The following is a 26,365-nucleotide window of genomic DNA, read 5'->3' on the forward strand; positions in this document are numbered from 1 at the left end:
GTGCGTATGTCTGAAACGGTGGCTGGGGGATTCGCGCATGCGTACGTCTGGAACAATGAGGGCTATCCGGCTCTGCGGGAGGATGTTTCCCCAGTGGTAGACGTTTGCATCACTATGTACGTATTTTAAGCTGTTACGTAGCGACGCGGTAGTGGTACGCGCTAGAGCTGAGTGTGAAGATGGCGGACGAGGAGGCCGAACAGGACCGTAGTCCCAAGAACGGTATCAATGGAACGTTATGGGAACTCAGACAACGGTTGCAAGAGCTTCAGGAAGTCGTAGTTACAGAACGAGGCGAGTCTCCGATCCAGTCATCTTCTGAGTATTGCCAAGAGTTTTGTCGGGTGAGTTTCCCCTTCAAGTCTTAAACCAACAAGCTAGCCATTTTGCACTCGTAATTTCATTTCGTTCTGGAGAATCCAGTGGATGTTTGAGTTAGTGCCAAGCTATGTTTCAGTGGATTCGACCTTGTTGTTGCCTTAAACTAGTAATAAAAAAAGGCCCAGTCATTACGACGAAAATTAATCGGTTTAACTCAGAAATTTAGAGTGATCTGACCGTTGACATGGCTAGCTTATACAGCTAGCTTCTGGAACACGCTAGCGCATGGTAGTGTTTTTAGGGTCCAGTTAAACCCAAATGTTACCTCGTTAAACAGTTAAGTTACCATTATAGTTATCGCTCATTGAATGGTTCTGATAGACTTGCAGTATCAGACAGACGACAGTTTCCCCCAGGTGGTGGCAATTTCCAGTTACAAGTTAGCCAGCACCACCAAGCTGTATCATCTTGCAGGTAGCACAATGTTAGCTCCTGTGGCTACGTGCGTTTTCTCGTGAGACTTGGTTTTACAAAGTTGTCTCCGATTGTAACGTAGCCCCCGGGTTACCGCCTATAAGTTTTTAGTTGTAACTAATTCCACAAATGTAGGTATATTCAAAAGCTTGACATTTTAATTTTGCGTTAAACTTTGTGTTAAATGTAGTGAAGTTGATTGGACGACATGGGAGAACGGGAAGGATTTGTCTCTGTGTCCGAAATCACTCACGTCTCATCATATAGTCCACTGTTTAGTTAGTTCCCCATTTTGTAGTGTTGCCCGAATGTTTTTTAATATCCTACATGGACTCATTGCCTTTCACAACTCATTTGGAAAATCTGTGTACGACTGATGGTCTCTAACCGACCATCATGCACTGCGCTCTCCCTGAATGAGAAAAAAACGAGGGACAGAAAAGAGGACAGCACTGTTTGAAAACAAAAAATTGTCATGTCTGAATAACAAGAAATGATAACAAATCCCCAGATGTGATGCTAAAGAAAGTAGCAGCAAATTGAAAAGGCTATGTTGAAGGAGACTGAAAGTTGTAGTATTCACCAAATATTGTATTTATTGGAATAATATGCTCCATATACCTTTTTACAGATTGACATTTATATGGCACGTTTCAATTGTGTGACAATAATAACGTACTTACCGACACAGAGAAAATGCTCTGAGTTGTGTCCAAAAGGTTTTTCCCACTATATAGACCTCTTCATGGAACTCCTAATACAGTGAGTAGGGAGGAGTGCGTGATTTACAACACTACCATTTAGCCTACGGAACTCTGATGTATAATCCTGAAAGATGTGCACCTCAGCACCATCATAATACAAGGGTGCTCTCTCCCGACTTAATCGCAATATCAGCTCCCTGTCCTGGTCGCGGTGTATTTTTGCAATAATTGTCCTTGGTTGTTCTCCCTCTGAGGTCAGTCTGGGTTTTGGAATACGGTGGGCTCTGTCCACCTTCACCACCCTGGAGTACGCAGTCTGGCCGAAAAGTTTTATGATCAGTTCAGACACAAAGGCCGTAGGATGTCCCTTCTCCACGCATTCTGCGACTCCCACAAACTTCAAATTCAACCATCTGGAGCAGCCCTCTAAATCGTTCACCTTCCAGCAGGAGAACGCTGTTTGTAGCCTGTAGGTCCTGGCAGGCCCTCTCTATGGTTTCCAGGCAGGTGTCCTGCTCTGTTACTGTGCTGGTCAGCCCCTCTACTTTCTCCGCAATGGCTGATTGTTCCTTTTGCACGAGAGTAAGGGAGTTTTCAAGGGAGTCCAAGCGGGTAGTAATGGAGTGTCTGGTATCTTCTATCAACTTCCTCATCTCCATACCTTGATTTTCTATAGCAGCTAATATGATCATTGGTGTAGGCTGAGGCACGGCTGCATGGAGATTCACAGGTGTTGGCTTTGCAGCCATGTGCTTCTCGTCAGGTGCAGCGTCGTTTGAAAGTTTATTCGGTTCTTTCTCGGTCTGATTGCCTTTTCTAAGCCTCGTCTTCGGCCCCATCCAAACCCAGAAGGGAGCTAAAAATACGTTAGTCACACAGATACTAATAAACTCCAACCTTGGGGTGATTCTAAATATCAATTCATATTATTGTGAGGTGTTTATGTTTTTTTAACCGCAATAACATTAAAAGCTGAACCTGAGGGTACGTTGAGGCTTAAGGTAAATCTGACTGGCTACTGGTGCGTGCGTGCGTGCGTGTGTGCGTGTGTGTGTGTGTGTGTGTGTGTGTGTGTGTGTGTGTGTGTGTGCGCGCCTCCAGTCTGACCTGCTCTCACTTTTTGTTTTAATATTTCATCAACAAAAATATATCTTTTTAAGCTATTAGACTGCAGCTATATGTTTTTATTTATTTCAAAGTGGGCTACTTATTTTATACATTTCCCACAAATATGGGGAGGACTCAAGTAGGCCTGCATAGTTCTGTGTTTAATTTATTTCAAAGTAGGGCTTCACATTGCCAGTGTATTTTGTTCCTCTTCATAAGCATTTGGTGTTTTCCTTTGTTGTAACAGGTAAAAATAGCAATAAGATGTCAACAGTATTCTTTATTGTCGTTCTATAATTTCATAAATGCAACAAACTATAGTTTTTATATTTTTATATATATATATATAAAAAACTTTATAAGCTGTCTTATCAACTATGTTTTGCGGCTCCAGACAAATTTTATTTGGGGGAAGAGGGGGCTAAATGGCTCTTTTGATAGTAAAGGTTGCCTACCTTTGACCTAGGGGTATCAGCCAAATCATCACGGTACAGTGTTAACTGTACGATATTTGTTTAGCATTCCTCTTGGATTTTTTTAGCATCAGAGGTAGGCCGGCACCCCCCATCCCAAAACATAATGACAAACAAATCATTTAATAAATAATACAATCGATAGTGATGTATTTATTTTTTATTATTTTGACACATCAATGCTCTTGTAAGGCGGGTCCCCTTTTGGAAGTTCCACTGCGAGCGTGCCGTAAACAAACTAGTCTGCTCCTCAAACTCAAACCACTAAATGTTGATATGTTTGATATGACGCATCAATATCACCACTGATAACCACATAATGATCGACTCATTTCTTTATGAGTAAAGTCCACAATGTGTGAACACTTCAGTTTCACAGTCAATATAATGACGACGGACAAAGACAAGTGGATCGAACAAAAGCCCACATTGCGCAACTGGTATCGAATATGTTGCTGGTAGTACTTGTTTACAACGGAGTCACTTGAGTGATGTCCCACTGACATTGGAAATAAGGGCTGTTCAAACACACGCTTATAAACCTCTGTCCCTAGCTTGAGCGTATTCTCCACAGTGAACACATTCTTAGTGGGGAGGGGGGGGTCACCCTCTTTGCAAAGTATGTGGAAGTAAATTTTTTGGAATAAAAATAAATAAAAATACATACATTAAATAATGATAATCATACAATACATTAATGGTGTAGTTTAAGTAGAATTAATTATCTACATGCTGCACCTTAATAGATCATTATTTCAAAACTGAGGTACGTACCGAACCGTGATTTTTGTGTACCCTTACACCCCTAGCAGTCAATGTGTGGAGAACCGGAGGAGATGGTGGGGCGCACTCGTTTATGTTGGCAGTGCACAGAACGAGAGTCACAGAGAGGCGCAGTAAATTACTTTGGAGCTATGCATGGCTACCTGGGTGTCTTCCCCGGGCTTGGTGGCGCAGTGGACGGGCAGTGCCCACTCTGCCCTGGGCTTGCTAATGTGTGGGCTCTTGCATAGAGGTGAACCACTCTGCATGGATGCAGTGACTGAACATGATCCATTCATGCTTTCTGCTACATTCATTGTTTCGGCGGGTTTTCCACCACTGAATAATTATAACTACTGCTGCTTCAAGACCAGGACAGATGCACATTAAAAGTCTGGTCGTCCTGTACGTGTCTGAGTCTCTTTCAGAGTCTGCTTCCTCCTCACTCTACCGCTGACCTGCGTACACTTTAACAATGAACACGATTACTTATCACATGTTATCAGGACACGTGCAGGACTGACAATTACTTTGTGTTTGTTTGATTTAGTTTGTGAGACATGTTTAAACTTGCTATACGAGACAGCCAGGACATCGGGGTTAAAGTGACAACAACATCATCGATTAAACGGCCGATTAAAATTATTTTACACCTTTCTGGGATTTAATTTGAAGTATTGGTACCCCTAAGATGATATATCAGTGGTTTTAAAGTCGAAAAAACTGCTGCAATGTGTATTTCTATGTCCACTGTTTTGCCTCTCTCTGGTGCTGCAGACAGAAAAGGCTGTTTTGCCTGCCTGAATTATTTATGAGCCCCTCCTCTGATTGGCTGACTGCACTTTGAGTGACACGCGACCAGGCCTATCACTCATTCTGGCGCAGTGATGATCTCTCTGGTAAACACAGCTGAAAGTCAAGTTATGTTTGGATACAGCTATAGAAGACCAGCCGCATAGGGTATAATCAGAGTTTGTCCTTTTAAGCTTTAGGTGCAGCACACAAGTCTAAACTGAATGGATGTCAAATTAGTGTGGCGAGCAGTGACCACTGTCATTTACTTACTGTTGTAGTCAGATTTTTGAATTTAAAACCTTATTTTGTAAATTACAGCACAGTTGTTATAACAGTTAGTCTATAATACTTTTTAAAGCACTTTTAAACTGATTGTATTAACTGATGAAAAAGCACCAACGTGCAGCAATATAGAAAATTGTGGATGGGATACATTGAAAACTTTGTGAATCGAATCATTGACTGCTGAATCGTGAGGCTAGTGAAGATGCAATCCTCTAATTAATGCAGCTTAAGAGAAAGCCCCAATTGGTTCCTAAACTATGTATGGATGTCCCTTGACCACTTTCAAATTGTACTGCCCCCTGAGTAGCTGGAGTTGTCAATGACTCTGACCAGATTTCCGGCAGGTTGGAAATTAGATTTGTGTGCAATGCGTCAGATCCGTTTGAAAATCATGTGTGAACTAGCCTTACGGTTGAGTAACTCTGAAAGGCTACTTACTGTAGGCGGACACAAAAACACTAGCCAAGCAACATAATAAAGGAACCCTACCCAAACTACCCTAATGCAACACTGTAAAAGACGGGACACTTGGTTCCAAAAGAATATCTGATTAATTAACCCAATTTTATAGCCCTGAAAGTTAAGATATAAAACCCCTTTTTTAAAATCTAAGATTAATTATATTTCCAAAAAAGGTGAATTCAAACAGGACTTGGTAAAAACAGTATATGGCTGGATTGCAGATGGGCGTATAAAATGATTGAGTCTTGAGTCTGCACTGTGTCTCTCCTGTTGGGCTGCTGACAGGGCTCCAGACTAACTTACATAGGTTGCACCGGTGTGCCTAACTTTTCCATTTAGATGCATCAGCACATAATTCAGGTGCACCCAAAATGTTTCACTGTGCCTTTTGGCACATGAATAATACACCTTTTATGTACGACCAAAATGGTCACGCTCTGTGACAACATTGTGGTTAACTTATGATACTGGTAGTTGCAGCTTCAGCTGTGCATGTTCCTGTGAGAGACATGTAATTCCTGACAGGCAGGCAGAAAGTCCAATGGGTGGTGTAACCTCATCATGGCCAGCCAGCCTTCTCTATCACTGACTCAGGACAACACTCTTTGAATGTTATTTTTGAAGTAAATGTTCTTACCTCTCGGTAGATGCTGCTGGAGTACGCAGGTCGTTGGAAGATAGAAGAAGAGCCTCTACCACTGGTGGAAGTGTACATCGTCGCTTTATTGAGTTATGCCCAGGCCTCTCCGTACCTCTCCCTGCAGTGTGAAAATGTTCCTCTTGTGGTTGAGAGGCTGTCACTGTAAGTACTATTTAGAAATGTTAAACTTCATACAATATATGGGGTCAAATTATTATTATGCTGAATGAAACCCTGAAATAGAAGTTACAGTACATATTTCCTATCATTGTATGTTTTCAAATTTGAAGTGCAGAACCAGTATCAATTTTGTTTATTTTATGTCTGTTCTTCAGGAGTTTTGTGGAACTATTGTTGTCATTGAAGGAGAGCATCCCAGATGGTTTATGGAAAAAATTCAAGTCATCTGTGAAGGTAAAGATTTAGATTCTTATTTTGGGAAAGACATGGCCCTAAAAAACTAGGCATCACTCCACCCAATAATTTCCTTTGTGTATGAAAGTGTATGGAGTTGAAATGTCTTAGATTGTCCAGAACCTGTGCAAAGCTAAGGAAATCAAACTTCGAACTATCATATCCATGGTTCACAACCTTTAATTTAACTAATTACTTGCACTTACTTTTCTTTGGCAATACACAGTCTACCTAAGTCTGACTAAATAGCCTCAAAAATCAGACTGTCGCAAAACCATGTGACTTTAAATAATGGAATTTTCCTGGTATCCATAGTTTGCTCACAGTAAGCTGCAGGAGAATGGACTCGCTCAGCTGTCCCTGCTGTGTGCTTTTGGCCAGTATGATGGTGTTTGGACAAATGATGTCCTGCAAAGCCTTCTGTCCAACGGAAATCTACCGACAAAACAAGGTGAGTTCCTGCACTGTTTTTTATCCCCACCCCTTATTGCTCTCTTCTAATCACCTGCATGTAGAGCTGGTCTTTATAAATCCCTGATAATTAATATTTATGTTTTGCTTCTGCTGTAACAATTAAGTTTAAAGGAACACTGCGTTTGGCTTTTTTGAAGCAAATTTTACTTTCATGATTCTTGTTGTTCTAGGTTTGTACCCTCGTGGTTGAATGCACTTATTGTAAGTCACTTTGGATAAAAGCATCAGCTGAAAGTTGTGTGATAATCTGCGGGAAGACACAAAAACAATCTTTCACAAGATAAAAATAGGATAAAGGAGCTTAATCCGGACCAACCTGATTTACAGATTCAGCAGCAAGTGATGACGAGTTTACACCCGGGGCTTCTGCTGCTCTTGATTCCCCTGTTTGCTGTTTAGTGAGACCTAAAACAGCTTTCTGAAAAATACAAACGGCATCAAAGTTGCCACAGTCACCATGAGGCTACATTTTAGATGCAGGCTACAGGACTGGCATATTGCGTGTTGTGTTTTTTTGGTTGAGTCTGGCTTTAGTTTCATACGCGATACTTGCAAAAGATGGCAAAACTGCGATGAATGGTGTTCCATGCAGCACGCATTCACGCTCTGCATGTCAAAGTATTTGGCCAATCAGATGGAGAACCCTGGAGAACTGAGTTCTGGAAGCTCTCCTTTGTGTCCAGAACAAAGAAGACATGTGACAACTGAATTTGGCTACAAATGTAGGCCCAACTATTGTTCACACATACTAGGTCCCAACAAAGCCAAAGTGTGTGTGTGTGTGTGTGTGTGTGTGTGTGTGTGTGTGTGTGTGTGTGTGTGTGTGTGTGTGTGTGTGTGTGTGTGTGTGTGTGTGTGTGTGTGTGTGTGTGTGTGTGTGTGTGTGTGTGTGTGTGTGTGTGTTATTTTGACCAGTTGTCATTTTCTGCAAATAAATGCTCTAAATGACAATATTTTTATTTGAAATTTGGGAGAAATGTTGTCAGTAATTTATAGAATAAAACAAACATTTTCATGTTTCATAGGTAACACATACCAATAAATAGCAAAACCAGAGAAACTGATCCTTTTGAAGTGGTCTCTTAATTTTTTCCAGAGCTAGCTATATATATATATATAGCTTTTTTTTTTATTAATACTTTTTTAAATATAAACACTAGAGTTGACGTAGGTTTATTAGACATCATCTTCTTTACCACGGTGGAGTCGGAAGAGATATGTCTTTAGTCTGCGGCAGACGATGAGGAGACTTTCTGCTGTCCTGATGTCAATGGGGAGCTCGTTCCACCATTTAGGAGCCAGAACAGCAAACAGTTGTGATTTTGTTGAGTGGCTAGCTCGCAGTGAGGGAGCAGCAAGCTGATTGGCAGATGCGGAGTGGACGGTCTGGGGTGTAAGGTTTAACCAGGTCCTGGATGTGGACTGGGCCCGATCCGTTCACAGCAAGATACGCAATTACAAGTGTCTTGAAACGGATGAGGCAGCCACTGGTAACCAGTGAAGGGAGCAGAGTAGTGTGAGTGAACTTAGGTAGGTTAAAGACCAGTCGAGCTTCTGCATTCTGGATGAGTGTGGGGGTCGGTAAGCACTAGCAGGCAGCCAGGAGGGAGTTGCAGTAGTCTAGGCATGAGATGACAGGGGGCCTGGACCAGAACCTGTGGAGCCTTCTGAGTGAGAAGGGGGACGTATACTACTGATGTTGTGCAGCATGTATCTACACAAGCGTGTTGTTGCAGCAATGTTTGCAGTTAGGGAGAGTTGACTGTGGAGTGTCACACCCAGGTTCCAAGAGGTCATGGGTGGGAGAGTCTTTCCCTGCAAGGAAAAGTAGTTTGGTCTTGTTGAGGTTAATTTTCAGGTGGTGTGCTGACATCCACTGAGATATGTCAGACAGGCAGAGGTAGGATCTTTGAGGTATGATGAAAGCAAGGAGAGAGCAGAGTCTGAGACACCCAGATCCTAAAGGGAGGAAATAAGAATCTGGGGCCTCATTTATAACTGTTGCGTACGCACAAAACAAGGCCTTAAACTTGCGTATGCCACTTCTCACACAAATGTATATTTGTGCACTTCAAGGCAAACTCTGAACCATGTGTACTTGACATTTGGAGATTGGAAAATGACGATGCAGAAGTGAGGTGGTGAACTGAAACCAGATTATTGATCCACTTCATTAACATTAAAACTAACAAAAAATTATAACTAGCATTATTTGTGCTCGCGCGACATAACTGTTGCATACGAACTTTCAATTCAAAAAGTTATTAAACAACTTAGAGCAAATTGCGTTCAGATACCATTTAAACAGCGGAGTTACAGAGCTGAGTCATTTATAGTTTTTAATATCTTCTAACAGTGTGCGTGTATCATCAAGGACAAATGTGTGTAACATCGCTGCAGGGTACATGTCTGTGCCATCAGGGCGCACAGAGCGCAATGGAGATCACTCACAAAAAATAAAGAGAAACTATTCACTTTCAAACTTCTATTTCTAACTAATATCCCAGAATGGAGGTTACAGTCCACTGATGTGTGAAGTAATTGGTCCGATTGCTCTAAATCAGGGGTAGGCAACCTTTACTATCAAAAGAGCCGTTTTGCCCCCTCTTCCCCCAAATAAAATTTGTCTGGAGCCGCAAAACATATTTGATAACACAGCTTATAAAGTTTTATATATAGTTATACTATATATATTAAAACTCTAGTTTGTTGCATTTATGAAATTATAGAATGACAATAAAGAAAACTGTTGACATTTTATTGCTATTTTTAACTGTTACAACAAAGGAAAACACCAAACTCTTAAGAGGAGAACAAAATACACTGGCAATGTGAAGGCCTACTTTAAAATAAATTAAACACAGAACTATGCGGGCCTATTAGAGTCCTCCCCATATTTGTGGGAAATGTATAAAATAAGAAGTAGTCCACTTAGAAATAAATAAAAAGATATAGCTACAGCCTAATAGCTTATAAAGATATATTTTAGTTGACGAAATATTAAGGCTGGTCAGACTGGAGGTCAGACTGGAGGCACACACAGAAACTGAAGCTCGGTACAAACCAACTGCAGCTTCTGCTCTGATCTAGAAGCTGCAGCGCTGATCTCTGAGCAGCTGTGACCAGAGAAACTCTGTGTTTCCACAGATAAGAAGCAGCCGGTAAGTACGTGAACGAGCTATGATCTCACTGTGTGTATCTTTGTGAGCGGGGGCGGGGGGCGGAGGCGGGGCCTGTTTGTGTGTGCACTGTCTGGGAGCGCACACACACACACACACACACATTCGCCCGCTCCTGGTATTTCATGCTGGCCTGATACGATGATGATTTAAAAAGTGAACGTGACGTTCACTCACGTTAATCGTGACCCTCACTCACGTTCAGCATATGAAAACTGATTCGTTAAGTTAACCGTTTGCGCAAAATATGCGCGACATGCACAACACTGTACAGGGAGCCGCTGCAGACGGCTGAAGAGCCGCTGGTTGCCGACTCTAAATATATAGATTCTGTGGTGACATTTGTGCGTAATGCGCGATGGATGCACGTGAATGGAAGGATGAGGAGGAAACTAGGGTTCAGCTATCACAAAGGTTTTTTTTTCCCATGATGACTCATCAACTGATACAGATTCTATAGATCTGTGATCTTGGATCTTTGTGCTGAACTGAATCCAGTATTATACAGATTGACCCGACAGAACCGAACCATCTCAGTGCAAACACAAGCATACAAAAATAATTCTGTTAAATTTTATAGATTGGGGACAATCACAGCTGTCTCAGCTTGTATTTATAGTCCACAATCAGCAGCCACCATTATCAGGATCCACCATCACGATCGGATGCCACCATAGTCCAGAGTCCATCGTCATGATCCACTGCTGCAATCCGGATCCATCATCAGCTGCCCACGCGATAATGGTCTACCACCACTATCCACGATCAGATGACAACACGATAAAGGATGTAGGTTGCTAAGTAGAGAGAAGCACGCAGATGGAGACACTCGTATATGTAAGCGAAATCAGGAAAGTTGATGTTGAAACCCGAGTCTTCCGAGCAGAGTGGACAGAAAAGTATGCGGTTATTCTTCCTGCAGTGAGCTCAACGAGACTGGTGTGTCTCATATGCTCAGTCTGTTGCGGTTGTCAAAAGTGGCAATTTAAAACGCCATTACGAAACTAAACACAGACACTTTGAAGACTCCTACCCGCAACAGTCCGAGGTAAGGAACTGGAACATAAACATAAAGCAGTTGATGAACCGACTGATATTAGTGACAATGCCTAGCTTTTGGTATATGTCATATTTTACCCCGCAGAATCACAATCATATCGGGTTTTATTGCCAAGCAAGTTTACACATACACGGAATTTGCTGTGGTGTGTTTGTGCTATTATAAATATAGAAAATATAAAAACAGGAAACAAAAATTTCATTTAAAAATTTAATAAAACTATAAGCAGAATAAAAAATACTATAAGCTGGAGGGATTGTGGAAAATGTACAGTTACTGTTATTTGTCAAGTGTCACAGTCACAGGCAGGGACATCATTGCAGTTCAGTTAAAGAGAGGTAGAGAGGAAACTTCTGTGAGGACATCTTAGGTATCACAGCACTTACAACACACACCAGAGGAGGTAACATCTGTATGGATAAAATAAATGTAGGCCTATGCAAATTCCAAGACAAAATGTTTATTGCACCTTGTTTCTTATTTGTCCAGCAAAGGCATTGTATTTTTGCCAGTTTGTCTTAGAATGATTTTGATTGTTACAAAATCAACTTTGTGCAATAAAAATGTTAATTAAACTTAGTTAGTCTGGTAAAAAGCATGGTCCTTTATTTGTACGTTATTATTCGGACCCCAGAAGGGGAGGAGGGTTGATTTCTGGACCTCATTCAATTTTAGTTGAAGACTCCTGGATTACACTGTTCCGGTTTTATTGATATGTATAACTGGGGTCATCCGCATAGAAGTGGAAATTTGTTATTATGTTTCCCAGTGGAAACATGTATAACAGATACAAGTTGTGGGTTAAGATGATGAGATTATTGTGGTCAGCTGATCAAGGGAGATCAGAGAGAAGCTGTCTAAATAATTGGTAAGATTCTCAGCTGTTCCTGAGATGTCTGTGCTTGATGGAGTATTAGTGCCAACTGAGGGCAGGAGATGGTTGATTTCATTTCTAATAGTTAGAATTTTATCATTAAAGAAGCTCATAAAGATATTGCTATTCAGGGATTGAGGAATACTGGGTTCGGTGGAGGTGTGACTCTCTGTCAGCCTGGCTACGGTGCTGAAAAGAAACCTGGGGTTGTTTTTATTTTCTTCTATTAATGTGGAGTAGGGCCTTCTTATATGCTCTAACACTATCTTTCCAGGCCAGGGGTCTCATTTATCAAACATTGCGTAGGATTCATACTAAAAGTGTACGTACGCCCAAAAGCCGGAAATGGCGTACGCCAAAGGAAATTCCGATTTATAAAACCGTGCGCACGCACACCTGAACGCAATGTTCGCTTTATAAATCACAGTCCACCTGGAAACGTTCGTACGTGGATCTGCCTCCAAATCCGCCCTCCACATGCCCACTTTCAACCATAAATGGTCAATGCAAAGCACAGCATGAATATTAAATTATGCTGCTGACCAATGGGTTTCCACCGTGAGTCCTGACGGCATCAAGCGATGAGAAGAGGAAGCAAAACTTTCTGACACTGACATCGAGGTGGAGGTGAAGAGCGATTTTATGGGACAGCAGTGATGTCACTAATAAAGAAAATACACTGATACTCTGCTACTGCTGTGGATAATACGTGTGAGAGTGAAGACGATAGAACGGAGCCTGAAGTTTAAAAAAAGATCACAGATCAATAGAATCTATATCAGCTGATCAGGCATCGCTGAACCCTCTATTCTTCCTCATCCTTCCATTCGCATGCACACATCACGCAGAACCCCGCACCAGTGTCACGGCAGTATTTATTTATTTAGAGCATCGGACCGATTCCCTCACATCAGTGGATCCTAACCTCCACTCTGGGATATTATTTGGAAAGTTTCTTCATTTCTTGTAAGTGATCTCCTGTGCGCGCTGTGCCTCTGTGCGCCTGATGGAACCGTCCCGTTCACTGCAGTGATTTGATGATACACGCACAGTGTTAGAAGATATTATTAAAACCTATTAATGACTCGGCTCCGTAACTCCGCTGTTAATGGAATCTAAACGTAATTTGCTGTAAGTTGTTTTATATATTTTTTAATTAAAAGGTTTGTGTGGAACAGAAATGTCGCGTGAGCAAAACTAAGCTGTTGGTTTTAATGTAAATGATGAATTGGATCAATAATCTGGCTTCAGTTCACCACCTCGCGTCTGCATCGCCACTTTCCCGTCTCCAAAACGTTCGTACACATGGGTCAGAGTTTGCGTGGAAATACGCAAATTTTCCCGTCATGTTTGTTTTTATAAATCCCAACGTTTGCGTGAGAAGTGGCGTACACACGTTTCAGACCCCGTTTTGTGCGTACGCAACGGTGATAATTGAGACCCCAGGTGATTTTCAACACAGTTGTTGGAGCGCCACTTCCTTTCTAGTTTTCTTGACGCTTGTTTTAATTTCATGTTTGTTGGAATTGTACCAGGGAGCTAATTTACTATGTGTTACAAGCTTATTTTTTTAGAGGTGCTATGGAGTCTAATGTTAATTGTAATAAGCTTAGAGAGCTATCAACAAGATGGCCAATCTCAGTGGAGCTAGGGATTTTAAAGAATTTGTTGGTTATATCGACCGATATTACGGAGTTAAATGTAATTGGCTATGGCTCATTATTATTGTCAACATGAATATTAAAGTCAACAATAATAATTGTATCTGTTTTTAGGACTAGGTTTGATTAAAAACTCTGGAAGTCCGTTAAAAATTCTGAAAAGGCCCCAGGAGCACGGTAAACTACAGCAAATATGATTGGCTGTTGTGATTTTTTTGGATGGGTGTGGATAAGGTAAAGACTTTCAAATGAGTTGTAGCTTAGTTTAGGTTTAGGATTAATCGATAGACTGGAGTTAAAAATAGCAGCAACTCCACCTCCTCGGCCAGAGTCTCGGGCAGTGTGTGTATTTATATGTGAGTAGATTCATTTAGGCTGAGATATTCTTCAGGATGCAGCCAGGTCTCAGTGAGGGACAATAAATCAATATTGTGATCTGAGACTAGTTCATTTACTAAAATAGCCTTTGACAACAGTGATCTTATGTTTAAGAGTCCACATTTAATTGTCTTTGTTTGTTGTGGTGTTGCAGATGATGTGTTCATTTTTATTAGTTTTTTGTGTGGAATTCTTTCGCTGTTAATGTTTGATTTAAATAATTTAATGGGACAGGGGACAGACACAGTCTCTATGGAGTTGTGGTCATGTGACTGATCCAAAGGGAGCGCAGAGAAGTGTGTAGGACTGCAGCTCCGCGTCCTGATCCCAACTCTGGGTTGTCATTTTGGGTTTAAAGCCTGACCTCCGACATACGAAGCCGGGAGTCGTTCCTGCCAATGTGAATTACGATCTTACTATATTTACTTTTAGCTTTAGCCAGCAGCTTCAGTTTTGATGCGATGTCGCCTGCTCTGGCCGTTTGCATGCAATTGACTATGGTCGCTTGTGTCGCTAACCTCACGTTTCTCAAGTGGGGTTTCGAGTCGCCAATGACCAGAGTTTGCTTTTCAGTCAGTAGGTACCCTCAAAGTATGAAAACAGTCACTCCGTGGACTTTTTCACTAAGAAATATGTTATTGAAACGTTACGTTTTCTACTTCCTCTCCGTATGATGTCATCTTGGAATCACACAGCCCCACCGAGGCTGGTACCACTCCAGCCTCCGAACCCACCCAAATAGAGTTTTCCAGGCCAAGATCATTGAGCTTCGAGATGTTTTTTTAGGGAATAATGGTGTTGAACGCTGAACTGTAACCAACAAAGAGCATTCTCTCATATGTATTCCCTTTCCCCATGTGAGTGAAGGCTGTGTGGGTTGCCAAGGAGATGGTGTCGTCTGTGGACCTGTTTGGTTTGTAGGCAAACTGAATAGGGTCCAAGGTGTCCGGAAGGGAGGAGCAGATGTGGATTTTGACTGGCACTTCATGATGACTGATGTCAGTGTGACAGTCATTTAAGCATAAGGCCACTGGCTTCTTGGGGACCGGAAGAATGATGGATGCATTGAAGGGGGTGGGGAATACGGACGGACTCAGGGAGAGGTTGAAGATGTTGGTAAACACCTCTGCTACTTTATTAGCGCACAGCTATGAGCCTGGTCCTCCCTTTGTAGTCCGTGATGCAGCGTAATCAAGACCACATCCACTCTGTCTCTGTAGTCCTTTTTGACACTTGCGTAGGTCGTATCTGGCTGCTTTGTAGGCTTCAGGGTCTTCTGAAATGAAAGCAGTGATCCGTGCTTTGAGTTTAGCACAGATTTCCTGACCAAAAACCATGGGTCACATGGTTTTTGGTTGGGGAAGATGTGGACGGTAGTTTTTGAAACAATATTGTTGATGCACCCATTAGTCCTAGTATTCGCTGATATTTCCACCAGCTGCACCCTCAAACATCTGCCAGTCAGTTGTCTCAAAACAGTCCTGCAGAGTCTCATCAGCCTCTTTGTTCCATTTGTGGATGACCCTGGAAACCGTTTTTTCATGTTTAAGTTTCTGTTTATATGCGGGCAGCAGAAGAATGGAGCAGTGCTCTGCTTTGCCAAAAGCAGGGAGGGGGATAGGTTTATAACACTCTCTGATTGGGGTGAAGCAGTAGTCCAGTGTTTGTTGTCCCCTGGTGGGAGGGCGATGTGTTGATAGTATTTAGGGAGAACTAGCTTCATGTTGGCCCTGTTAAAATCTCCCAAAGTAATGAAAATGGCCTCAGGGTGAGTTCTCCAGTCCATCCCATACAGCTCCTCCAGGGCTAAAAATGTGTCCACTTGAGGGATGTAAACAGCTGTTAGGATGACTGAGCTAAACTCTTTGGGTAGATAGAAGGGTCGAACTTTAATAATTAGCAGCTCCAGAACGGTAGAGCAGTGCGTTGTTCAAACACTGACATCCGTGGCCCTCAAAGAGTTAACCATGAAGCACACCCCGGAGTGATGGCATAGTCGGGTAAGCTGGGCTCCAGACAGGTCTCTGTAAACGACAGAACACAGCAGCTTCTAATGTCCCGCTGGTGTTTAATCCATGTGCAGGTCGTCCAGCTTGTTCTCCAGTCGTTTGTTGTTCCTCTGTCGGGTCCCGACACGCTTCCCCCTCTGTTTTCCTCCTTCGTCCCGCAAGTAAACAAAAGACTCAAGGGAGTTGTCGTGCGCGGTGTCAAAACACGGTTTAAAGTCCGAACTGGCTGACGAGCGTAACTCCAAAATTGATTAACGGCCATAGTGAATGTGTGAGAGCAATGTGTGTGCAAAAAGAGCCAGGGCGAAAAAGTTAAAGAACAAAAGTATGCTGAACTGGCTCGGAGCTCTTGTCAGTGCAGCCATCTCACAGCGCAACCGGAGCAGTTTTCAATTAAATATAAAGGGTTATTTGCTCCTTATTTTATATGGTTTAACAAAAGGTTTTTCTTTCAATTTTCTCAGACTTGACTCTGATTGGCACCCCATATTATTCACCTTTGTCAAACCTGCTACAACAGATACTGCTGGACCAGAGACCCCCAGATATTGATGGAGCGCACCCTGCCCTCAGACCATTCCCCAATCCTACCGCTTGACCAGATCACTCTGCGTATTATCGTCCGGACTGCGACCTTTGGTTTTACCAGAGATAATGCAGCAAAAGACCTGAGGAAGCGGGTCCCAAAATATTATAAATCTTGACATTAAGAGTATGATCTACATAACCCTAGTTTTGCGTACTATAGAGCTGTAAGCTGGTATTTGGGATATAATGAGTATATATGAAAAGACTGATATGTCAGAATAATTTTTGGATTGTTTTTTTTATTAAGAGAATAAGGCTTTAATTTGTGAAAATATTAACAATTAAAGATGGAGCTATTCATTTTAGGGAATGATGATGTTTGAAAACAAGTACACCCCTCCCCTCACTGTTTCTTCAGAAGGTCCAGCCCCCTCATTCATGCATTGTCATGGTGCACTACTGATCTCAACAAGTTGGAATTAGCCACCATAGACATTAGCATTATCTTTAGATAAGATAAATGTTAAATCATCAGAATCTGTTGTGACAATAATTGTACAGTACCTCTGTACCACTGGTGAAATTGACTGGCAGCTTCCCGCTTGGAGGACGTTACGTACCAGTGTGTGGTCGCCGCAGTCCAGAGGCAACTTCTAGTGGTCTCTACACTGGCACACTGATGTCAATGTGGGGTTTGCCCTTTCATTATTTTGTCATCTTCCTTTGGTTAGCTGCAGTCTGGTTCCTAAGCAGTTAGCATATGGAGTGCAACTGTGAAAATAGCATTTCCAGTGGCTAACAGTATTTATTTCATTTTGAAACAGTGGCAATGTACGTTATTTGAGGTCTTTTTTTTTTCCAGGTCGTCCTTAGTTGGAGGCAGAGGAATGATTACATTGTCTTGTTTGAGGTGTAATAGGTGATATTTCCACATTAAATCAAAAATCACTTTCAGAGACCTCTGTATTGCTCCCACTGCTCCTCCCAACCTGAGGATTTTTTCTCCAGCGCACACATAGCTAGTGGGCCTCTAGGAGATATTAGCAGACAATTTTAAGTGAGAGACTTTTTTCTTATGCGCCTTGTTTTTCTTTTACTAGGGTGTGCCGATGAACTTAAGTTGCTCCAACAACTGCACGTCTTTGTCTGGCCTTATTGCCGGACAGGTCTTTTGACAATTGTTTTATTGTGACTTTTTCTGATGTTTTTTTTAATCACCCTCCATCCCCGTTTGTGGGTTAATGAAAGCTTGGGGCCTGAACAATCTCTTTTACACCCTAGATGGATTCACGGTTAAATCGTGTCAGGCTTGTGACTTTGAATGTAAATGGCATCCAGGAACCTATTAAACATACAAAATTCAGACATATCTCAAATCGCTTAAATGTCATATTACTATGTTAGAAGAGACCCATTTCTCCTCTACAGCTAACCAGAATAATGGAGGTGTAAGCATTTTAACTTTGAAAAATATTGCAATTAAACTGTCCAATGTACATTCAGACCATGAGGGGAGATATATAGTATTAAATTTACTTTCACAGAATCAGAACATCACATTTGTAAATGTTTATCCACCGAACGCATCTTAGCTGATTATCTTATCAGCTCTCCGAAGGGTCATCTTAATGTTGAAGGAGACTTAAATTGTCTACACACCTGGTATTAACATGTGGCACCACAAGCGTCTTAGGTCGGATCTCACCGTCCTGCTCGATACAACCAAACACGTATGTCATATCTGTTCATGAAGGTGTGTGTATGTGAGAAAGAGAGCAACAGTGGTAGAAAGACATGGAGAGACGAGTTTGAATCTCGTGCTGCTCCGCTGTGAAGAAAGATTTTAACAATTTATGGAAAGTATCAATCATTATATGGTGATCAGTGTTGATATTGTGGCGGTGGTCACAATCAAATCAATGAGAAGAGAAAAAATACGTTCAATTCATAGTGAAACTGCAGCGGGTCAGAGGACATCTGCTGACTAGGAAGTCCTTCATATGTGGCCCAGGACAGATTTGCGTTCACACTCCTAAAAGAATTTTGACACATGCGTTTCAGACCAACTTTGAATTTGGTGGCATAATGGCCCTCTTCCATTTGATAGGGGTACCTCATGGCTATTTGAGAGTTTCAGACACAGTTATAAGTTACTGACATGTGGCGTATGGTCAGTCCAGTCAGTAGGAAATATACATTCTATTGGAAGTTTTTCAGCACATTCTCGGTATGCAGTATGTTGTACCTAGTTCCAGCCATTCCTTTCCTCTCCAGCCAGAGATGGATGTACACAGCAATGCAGACGTGCCATGTTCATGTATGTCCTGAACATTGTACACTATGCTTTGCAATTTTGTCTCCATTACATCTTTGTCTCCATTAGGAGATCTTGTTATTTTCCCCTGTTTTGTGTAAAACAAAGTGAATGTTTATTCCTAGTTTCCTAATTCCTGATTTTTCATTTGAATAACTCAATGCATGTTCACAATCACAAAGAAAATTAATTTTGGTGTGTATAAAAGAATAGTGCCATTGGAATGTCCCAAATGCACCAAATTTGAAATTGTGTGGCCAAAATATTTCTCCAAAGGGCATGTCCCCGAACCCCCTAGCTGACTACCTTTTCCTACTTGTTGGCTACTCCATATCCTGTTGGAAAAACCTGTGAAATGCTGGTATTAATTTCTATGTTTGATTGAGCGAAAATATTATTTATCAACAGGTCTGTAGTTGCTGCTAGGAAGAAGACTGTGTGTCACTTCCAGTATTTGTTTACATTTAGCCAGAGTTGCACATTTAAAAACATTAAAACACAATTTTGTCAGAACGAAATTATAATCTATAATTATATTTCCTAAATTTCCCTGGCGATCAAAAAGTATCTACATCTATCCATCCATCTATTTTTTTTCAGTTGAGGAGTTCCTGGTGCAGGAGGGGCAGGTCCTGTTGGAGATGAGAGTGAAGCAGCTGATGAAGGAGAAGCAGTTGGGAGAGGCTGCACGGCTAGCAAAGACGTGCTCTGAATGTTCTGTTTTCCAAGGGAAGGGGCCTTTCAAGCAGATGTACCTTGTCTGCCTCTGTTCCAGCCCTGAACAGGATCAGCTCATGGAAGAGGTAAGTATACACAAATCTGTGGTGGGCCTGCCTTAGAAGGCCTGCCTTGTGATTAAAAGACAGAAACACCTGATGACAGTACACAATTGAAGATATGTCCCTAACATCCGCTAACATCAACTGGTGGTAGGGATTAATGAGTGCGGTAGAACATACATTGGATATTCTCCATCTTGTTGTATGTTCTAAAATGGTACAGCGTTTAATTAAAAAAGGCATAGAGGTAATCTGGTAATATGTCTGATCTACAAGGCCAAAACACTTGATGACGCTAAGGTACACAACCAAGGTTACTGTATGTCTCTAACATCCCCTGACGGCAACTAACACTTGCTAACTATCTACTGGTAGTTGGTTACTTAAATTGTGCAGAAGACCTTCAAATGTACAAGGGATATTCACCATCTCGTCCTATATCTTTGTGTGTGTGTGTGTGTGTGTGTGTGTGTGTGTGTGTGTGTGTGTGTGTGTGTGTGTGTGTGTGTGTGTGTGTGTGTGTGTGTGTGTGTGTGTGTGTGTGAGAGACTGAGTGCGTGTGTGTGTGAGAGACTGAGTGCGTGTGTGTGACTAAGTGCGTAATGCATGAAACTCAATGTATACATGGCATCAATCTGTTACAGCTTTCAAAGGAGGACTGTCGTGATGCCTTGGAAATGATCTGCAACTTGGAGTCAGACGGCGATGAGGTGGCTGCCTTCAGTTTATGCTCCGCCTTCCTCAACCGACAGCTTCTTCAAGGAGATACATACTGTGCTTGGTAAGAAAGCCCCCCATTTTCCTTGTTTCGTGGAGGGAGAAAAAAGATAACTCCTTTTCAGACCAAACCCTAAAAATGTGGCATTAGTCCCAGAATCCATACATTATATAATTTACCTCCATATTTAAAACTGCGTAGGGCATATATTATTTTACACACAGAGAATTGATCAGGAATTGATGAAGAATTACACCAGTAAGCAGAATTGGGCAGATCCAGGATTTTGTTCACTCCTTAACATGATAGGAAGGGGATTAGCTTTGGCAGAGGTAAGAGCTCTCCGAGCATGCCTCTTGTTAATGATGGGACAATAATTGGGCTGTGAATTCTCCTTCTTCACGCTAGGGAGCTGACTCTGTTTTGGAGCAAGCTGCTGAAGCGATTGGAGCCATCAGAGCAGGCTTTCCTTGACAAATGCCGCCAGATATCCCTACTTTCTAAAACTGTGTACCACATCCTGTTCCTCATCAAGGTCATCCAATCAGAGGTCAGTAAACAGTCAACTGTGATGGAATTATCAAAGTGTGGGTCCTGTATAAAACATAACGTTTAACCTTTTACCTTTCTATTATCATGTGTATATAGGATTCACAACCACTGTGTTTTTTTGAGTCGCTCTAGAGTTTATGAGACACATGTAATGTAATGTGACGCACAAAGTCACGACATCAGTGTTGAAGTCAGAGGGACGATCCGGAGTCATGATCCGACATCGATTAATAATTACATACATGTGATTATCAGTTCGTGTGTGAAGAGGGCCAGAGACGAGCGGGGACACACAGACACACTCCTGACAACAGAAGAGAAGTTTTTTCAGCAGATTACCACACACCGCTGTGTTTTAACTTCATTGTTGCAGAAGAAGCGACGCCCCGTTTATCCATAAACATGAATACAGCAGGTTTTTATATGGATCAGTTCTAAGTGCGATGATTAGAAAACCAGAGTAGGAGAGTCACTTGTTGACCAGCGGAGTAATGTGCCTTAGTGCAGTGGCGCTGCTAAGGGGGGCCAGGCGGAGCCACCTTGATGCAGTACAGGCTATAATCAGAGGTTGTCCTTTAAGCCTTAGGTGCAGCACACAAGTCTAAACTGAATTTATGTCAAATCAGATTGGAGAGCACTGACCGCTGTCATAGACTAATTGTTGTCTGATTTTTTTTAAATTGAAAACCATATTTTTTTTAAATTACGGCAAAATTGTGATAACAGCAACAGTCTATAGTACTTTTTAAAGCACTTTCCTCATAAAACGGAGTTCATGTTTGTCTGACTGATTGTATTAATTGATGAAAAAGCAGCCAAATGCAGTGATATAGAAAATTGTGGCTGTGATACATTGAAATGCATCGAGATGAATCGATGCATCGTTGTGAATCGAATCATTGACTGCTATATCGTAATGGAATCGTCTAGACTAGAGTGGGCTTGCCGACATGTTACAGACTGTGACTAGATTTCTAGCGGGCTAAATATCTAGACGTGGTGGCGACAACTTCAGCCAATCAATGCATAGGACAAGCTGGTGATGACACATGTAGCAGTGAGGTGCCAACGGATTTTTTTACACAGCAACATATCTTTAAACGGGGAAAACAAGCAATAATAATCATGTGTGTGTAACCCTGGTTACACTTTAAAGAAATGACAAAGAAGATAGTGTGGACCAGTATCAGAAAGATTAGGAATTTTTTTTATTGAAATTAACCCTTTAAAAGGGCCCATATTGTGTAAAATACATTTTCTGGGCTTTTACTATCCGTAATTACTTGAGGGGGGTCAGTAGGTACCCTCAAAGTATGAAAACAGTCACTCCGCGGACTATTTCACTCAGTCCATTCTAAGAAATAAGTTATCCAAACGTCTCGTTTCGTACTTCCTTCCTCGTCTCTCAGCCCCACCGACACCAGCCGGTACCAGTCCAGCCTCTGAACCCACCACCCCTCCACACCGAACGCGACACCAAGCAGACATTTTGCTGAGCTAGCAGCTTGTTAGCTACTACAGGCTCACCACAACAAACAACACTGAAGAAACACTGCAGCGTGGAGGGATGCAAGGAAGAGAATGTGTCCATGCACATTCCTCCTAAGAAAGTTACTGTTCGAGACCAGCGGTTACGCTTTCTTTCTTCTGACGTGCCGTGTTGGTGTTGAAATTCTGTTACAGCCAGAGATCGTAAATGCGCCAGAATGAGACCGGTGATAGGCCTGGTCGCGTGTCACTCAAAGTGCAGTCAGCCAATCAGAGGAGGGGCTCAAGAGGCAATACCTCAAATTACATCCCAGAAAGGTGTAAAATATGGGCCCTTTAATGTCCATGAGTCCACTCTTTAAGTGTCAATTCAGTGGATCGATCATTGGGGCCAAATCGATGTTAATATTGTTCTCCATCCGACCGCAGCGTGAAATGAAGAAGAAGCATCCTCAGTGGATTGTCTGTATGATCCTTCTCAAGGACCCATATGTTGGCTCACCATACCGTCGTTTACTGAAACGTAACCTATAGACAGGTATAAAGCCCTAGGAGACAAATTGTGATTTGTGAATATGGGCTAAACAAATAATATTTCTCATGATTCAAATCACTTTTATCCTAAAACTGGCTCTGTTGTACAACAAAATCTATTTTTGAGCTCAATTTCAGTGTAAAACTAGTGCTGCGAAGCACTGTGCAGGCCCGAGCACTTGCGAACTCGGGAACAGATGCGGCCGCGGGGTAGGGTCAACGGGGACTAAGCGAAACGGCTCCATGTTGCGTGCGTTTTGTGCATCGCGGGAAGGCTAAATGCTTCACTACCTGTGTTTGTCATGCAACACCAAACCACGGCCACTAATCACGCATTACGGTCCACTCCATCAAGTATAAACCACACAGTGAAAATTTGATGTAAATTAATTAAAGTTGTAAAAAGTCCTAATTAACCCAAACACTCACTATTAACAGCAAAAACGCATAAGGCGTTCCGTATTACCGTGACAAGAAAACTTGACCTGATCAGCAAAATCTAATCAGGTCATCCTTAAGTCCAAACGTAATAAAAATCCCATTCGTCATTCCTGATATATAACGGTCACAACAATGTGTGGTCATTTGACCTTTTCACCTTTGACCACCAGAGTCTAAGTTAATGTTTCTACCAAACTTGAAGACATTTCCTCAAGGTGTTCTTGAGATGTCTCATTCACGAGAATGGGACGGACAACCCGATAGCAAAATGCCTCCAGCCACTGGCTGTCAACGCCACCGAGGTATAAAATGTGGCCAAAGACGCTCTATACTATGTATACTATGACCCCGGGGGGTCGCGAGACACAGAGGGGCTGTCGCGAGATGCCGTCCAAAAAAAATATAAAATTTTAAAATAATTTAAAATTGAATATTGAACCCATTATTGTATAAATATATACATAAATATGAGTTGAAATTAGAATAAAACCATGCAAATAAAACATTTCCATCAGTTTTTTCCTTTTTCTTTGTTGACCCTTGAGGTTATTACGACACGGATTAGCGGAAGGAGCGAGAGTTGCAAGGCTAAAAGAAAGTACTTATACTAAACAAACAGACATCCCAGCCGAAGCTCAAAGGGCATCATATGAGGTGGAATATTTAATTGCACAGGCCAAAAAAGCCACACTCAATCGGCGAAACATTAATTAAACCCGCTGCTGTAGCTATAAATCGGGCCATGCATGGGGATAAATTAGCCCGTGAGCTGGAATCAGTGCCGCTGTCTAACGGGACTATTGCCTGGCGCATCACCGACATGGCCCAGGTCATAAAGTGCCAGCTGGTTGATAGAGTTAAGAAAGGGAAATATGCTTTACAGTTAGATGAATCCACAGATGTATTAAACTCTGCCCAGCTGCTTGTTTTCGTCAGATACAGTTTTGATGGAAAACGTAATGCTGTTTTGCTCCGCGCTGGAGTGGACGTGCACGGATGAGGACATTTTTATAAAACTAAAAGAAGAGGGACTATCTTGGGAAAACTGTATTGGTGTGTGTAGGAGATTCCCCCCTATTTTGGTTATATTCTATTTCTTAAAGTACTATAAAATAATATCATGGCTGTAAGGCTGTTGTTCTTTTGTGTTGTATTAATTAATCAAAGTTATTTTTGGGGTCGCAGGCTGAAAAGTTTGGGAACCCCTTTTCTAGCGTAATGTGTTAGTCTGTGAGTAGAATGACACGGAAGCCCAGGGGGATCAGCCGGACTCAACCTCTCACTTTGTGTGTGTTTTGGTGATCAAATGTAGTTTAGTGACCAGCCTTAACAAAATATGCAGGCTGGCCCTTAACTATTTGAACAAATGCTTTCAAATCACACCAACGAATTACAAGAGAATTCCCATTAAAAACTGGAACACTGAAAATGCAGTCAATCTAGATCATGGAACGCTGCCAGTGTCAATTGAGAGTTTGCTGAAATCTTCACAAGCACCTGAGGAAACCATAGGACAGCATGGAGTGGTTTCTCAGTCAGACACCGACTCTACATCATTCTGGGATTCAGCCTAGGGATTCCCACCTTTCTGATCCTATTGGACACAGAGGAGGTTCAGGTGGTTGTTATTTTGATTGTAATGCACCACTTTAGCAGAACACAAGACCAGAGGGAGCATTCTGATTCACTGTGTTACTACTTGTGTGTTTTCGTGATCAAATGTAGTCTGGTGACAGACTCCCAATCACATGACAGAAAGTCATGTAGTGTGGACTGTAGTGCAATCTGAAGACTTTTAAAGTCCCTTTTGCATTATACTAAATGCACAATGCATAAATGAGGCTTTCAGTCAACAGCAGCCACAGACAGCTGTTGATTAATCCATGCTATTTGCAGTAGGGTGACCTTGCTTCAAAACTTTGATGCTATTGATTTGAGGAATTAACATCAATAAACAGCTGTTATTTAAGTTGTTGCTGGAAATTTTGCTTTGCTGAACAAGGTATATAATCCTTTACAATTTATATTGTTTTTCTTGTCAAATATAAAATTGCTTTAACAATGATGAAAGTCTTAAAAGTGTTTCTGAATAGTTGTCTTGACTTAAATCTTTCTCCTTTTTTCTATAGATTGACAGCATTGGACTCCCAGTATGCATTGAAATGTGCATAAGGGCTCTACAAATGGAATCAGATGATGGAAACACCAAGGCCACAGTGTGTAAAACAATTTCCTGTTTGCTTCCTACTGACCTAGAAGTCAAGCGAGCCTGTCAGCTGACAGAGTTCCTCCTGGAGCCCACAGTGGATTCATATTACGCTGTTGAGACTCTTTACAATGAACCAGATCAAAAAACTAGAGGAGGAATATATGCCCATTCCCAACTCACTACGCTGCGAACTCCTACTGGTTTTTAAAACCCAGTGGCCTTTTGACCCGGAGTTCTGGGACTGGAAAGCACTGAAGCGTCATTGTCTTGCATTAATGGGTGAAGAAGCTTCAATTGTGTCGTCAATTGACCTGCTGAATGATACAGAGAGCCCAGAAGAAGATTTTTTTCAGTCAGGAGTTGTCTAAGAATATGCCAGACCATTTAGTTAGTGGCACTTATGAACTAAAAGATGTCACAGACAAGAGAGAGAAGAACAGAGAAATGAAGAAAATGAGGGAGAAGGGTTTCATTTCAGCTAGGTTCAGAAACTGGCAGGCATATATGCAGTATTGTGTGCTTTGTGACAAAGAGTTTCTTGGCCACAGGATCGTACGCCATGCACAGACTCATCTGAGCAGTGGAGTATACAGCTGCCCTATATGTGCTCAAACCTTTTCCTCAAAAGATTTATTGATTCCCCATGTAACATCACATGTTAAACAATCGAGCAAGGAAAGGCTAACTGCACTAAAAACAAACAAGAAATCTTCTAATCTTAAAATGGCCT

At 41.8% G+C, this 26,365-nt stretch overlaps 1 protein-coding gene across 1 annotated transcript; it reads left to right on the top strand.

Annotated features, from left to right (window-relative positions):
• Positions 1-26,346, top strand: LOC117758232 (zinc finger protein 292-like). Its single transcript, XM_034579743.1, is given in 9 exon segments — positions 1-344; positions 6,031-6,185; positions 6,359-6,437; positions 6,753-6,888; positions 19,515-19,717; positions 20,338-20,474; positions 20,820-20,961; positions 25,556-25,777; positions 25,779-26,346. Coding segments are annotated over 9 exon segments (1,464 nt in total). The 5' UTR covers positions 1-179; the 3' UTR covers positions 26,004-26,346.
• Positions 26,347-26,365: the final 19 nt, after the last annotated feature.

This window comes from Hippoglossus hippoglossus, chromosome 24 (genome assembly GCF_009819705.1).
Source record: "Hippoglossus hippoglossus isolate fHipHip1 chromosome 24, fHipHip1.pri, whole genome shotgun sequence".
Taxonomy (NCBI): domain Eukaryota; kingdom Metazoa; phylum Chordata; class Actinopteri; order Pleuronectiformes; family Pleuronectidae; genus Hippoglossus; species Hippoglossus hippoglossus.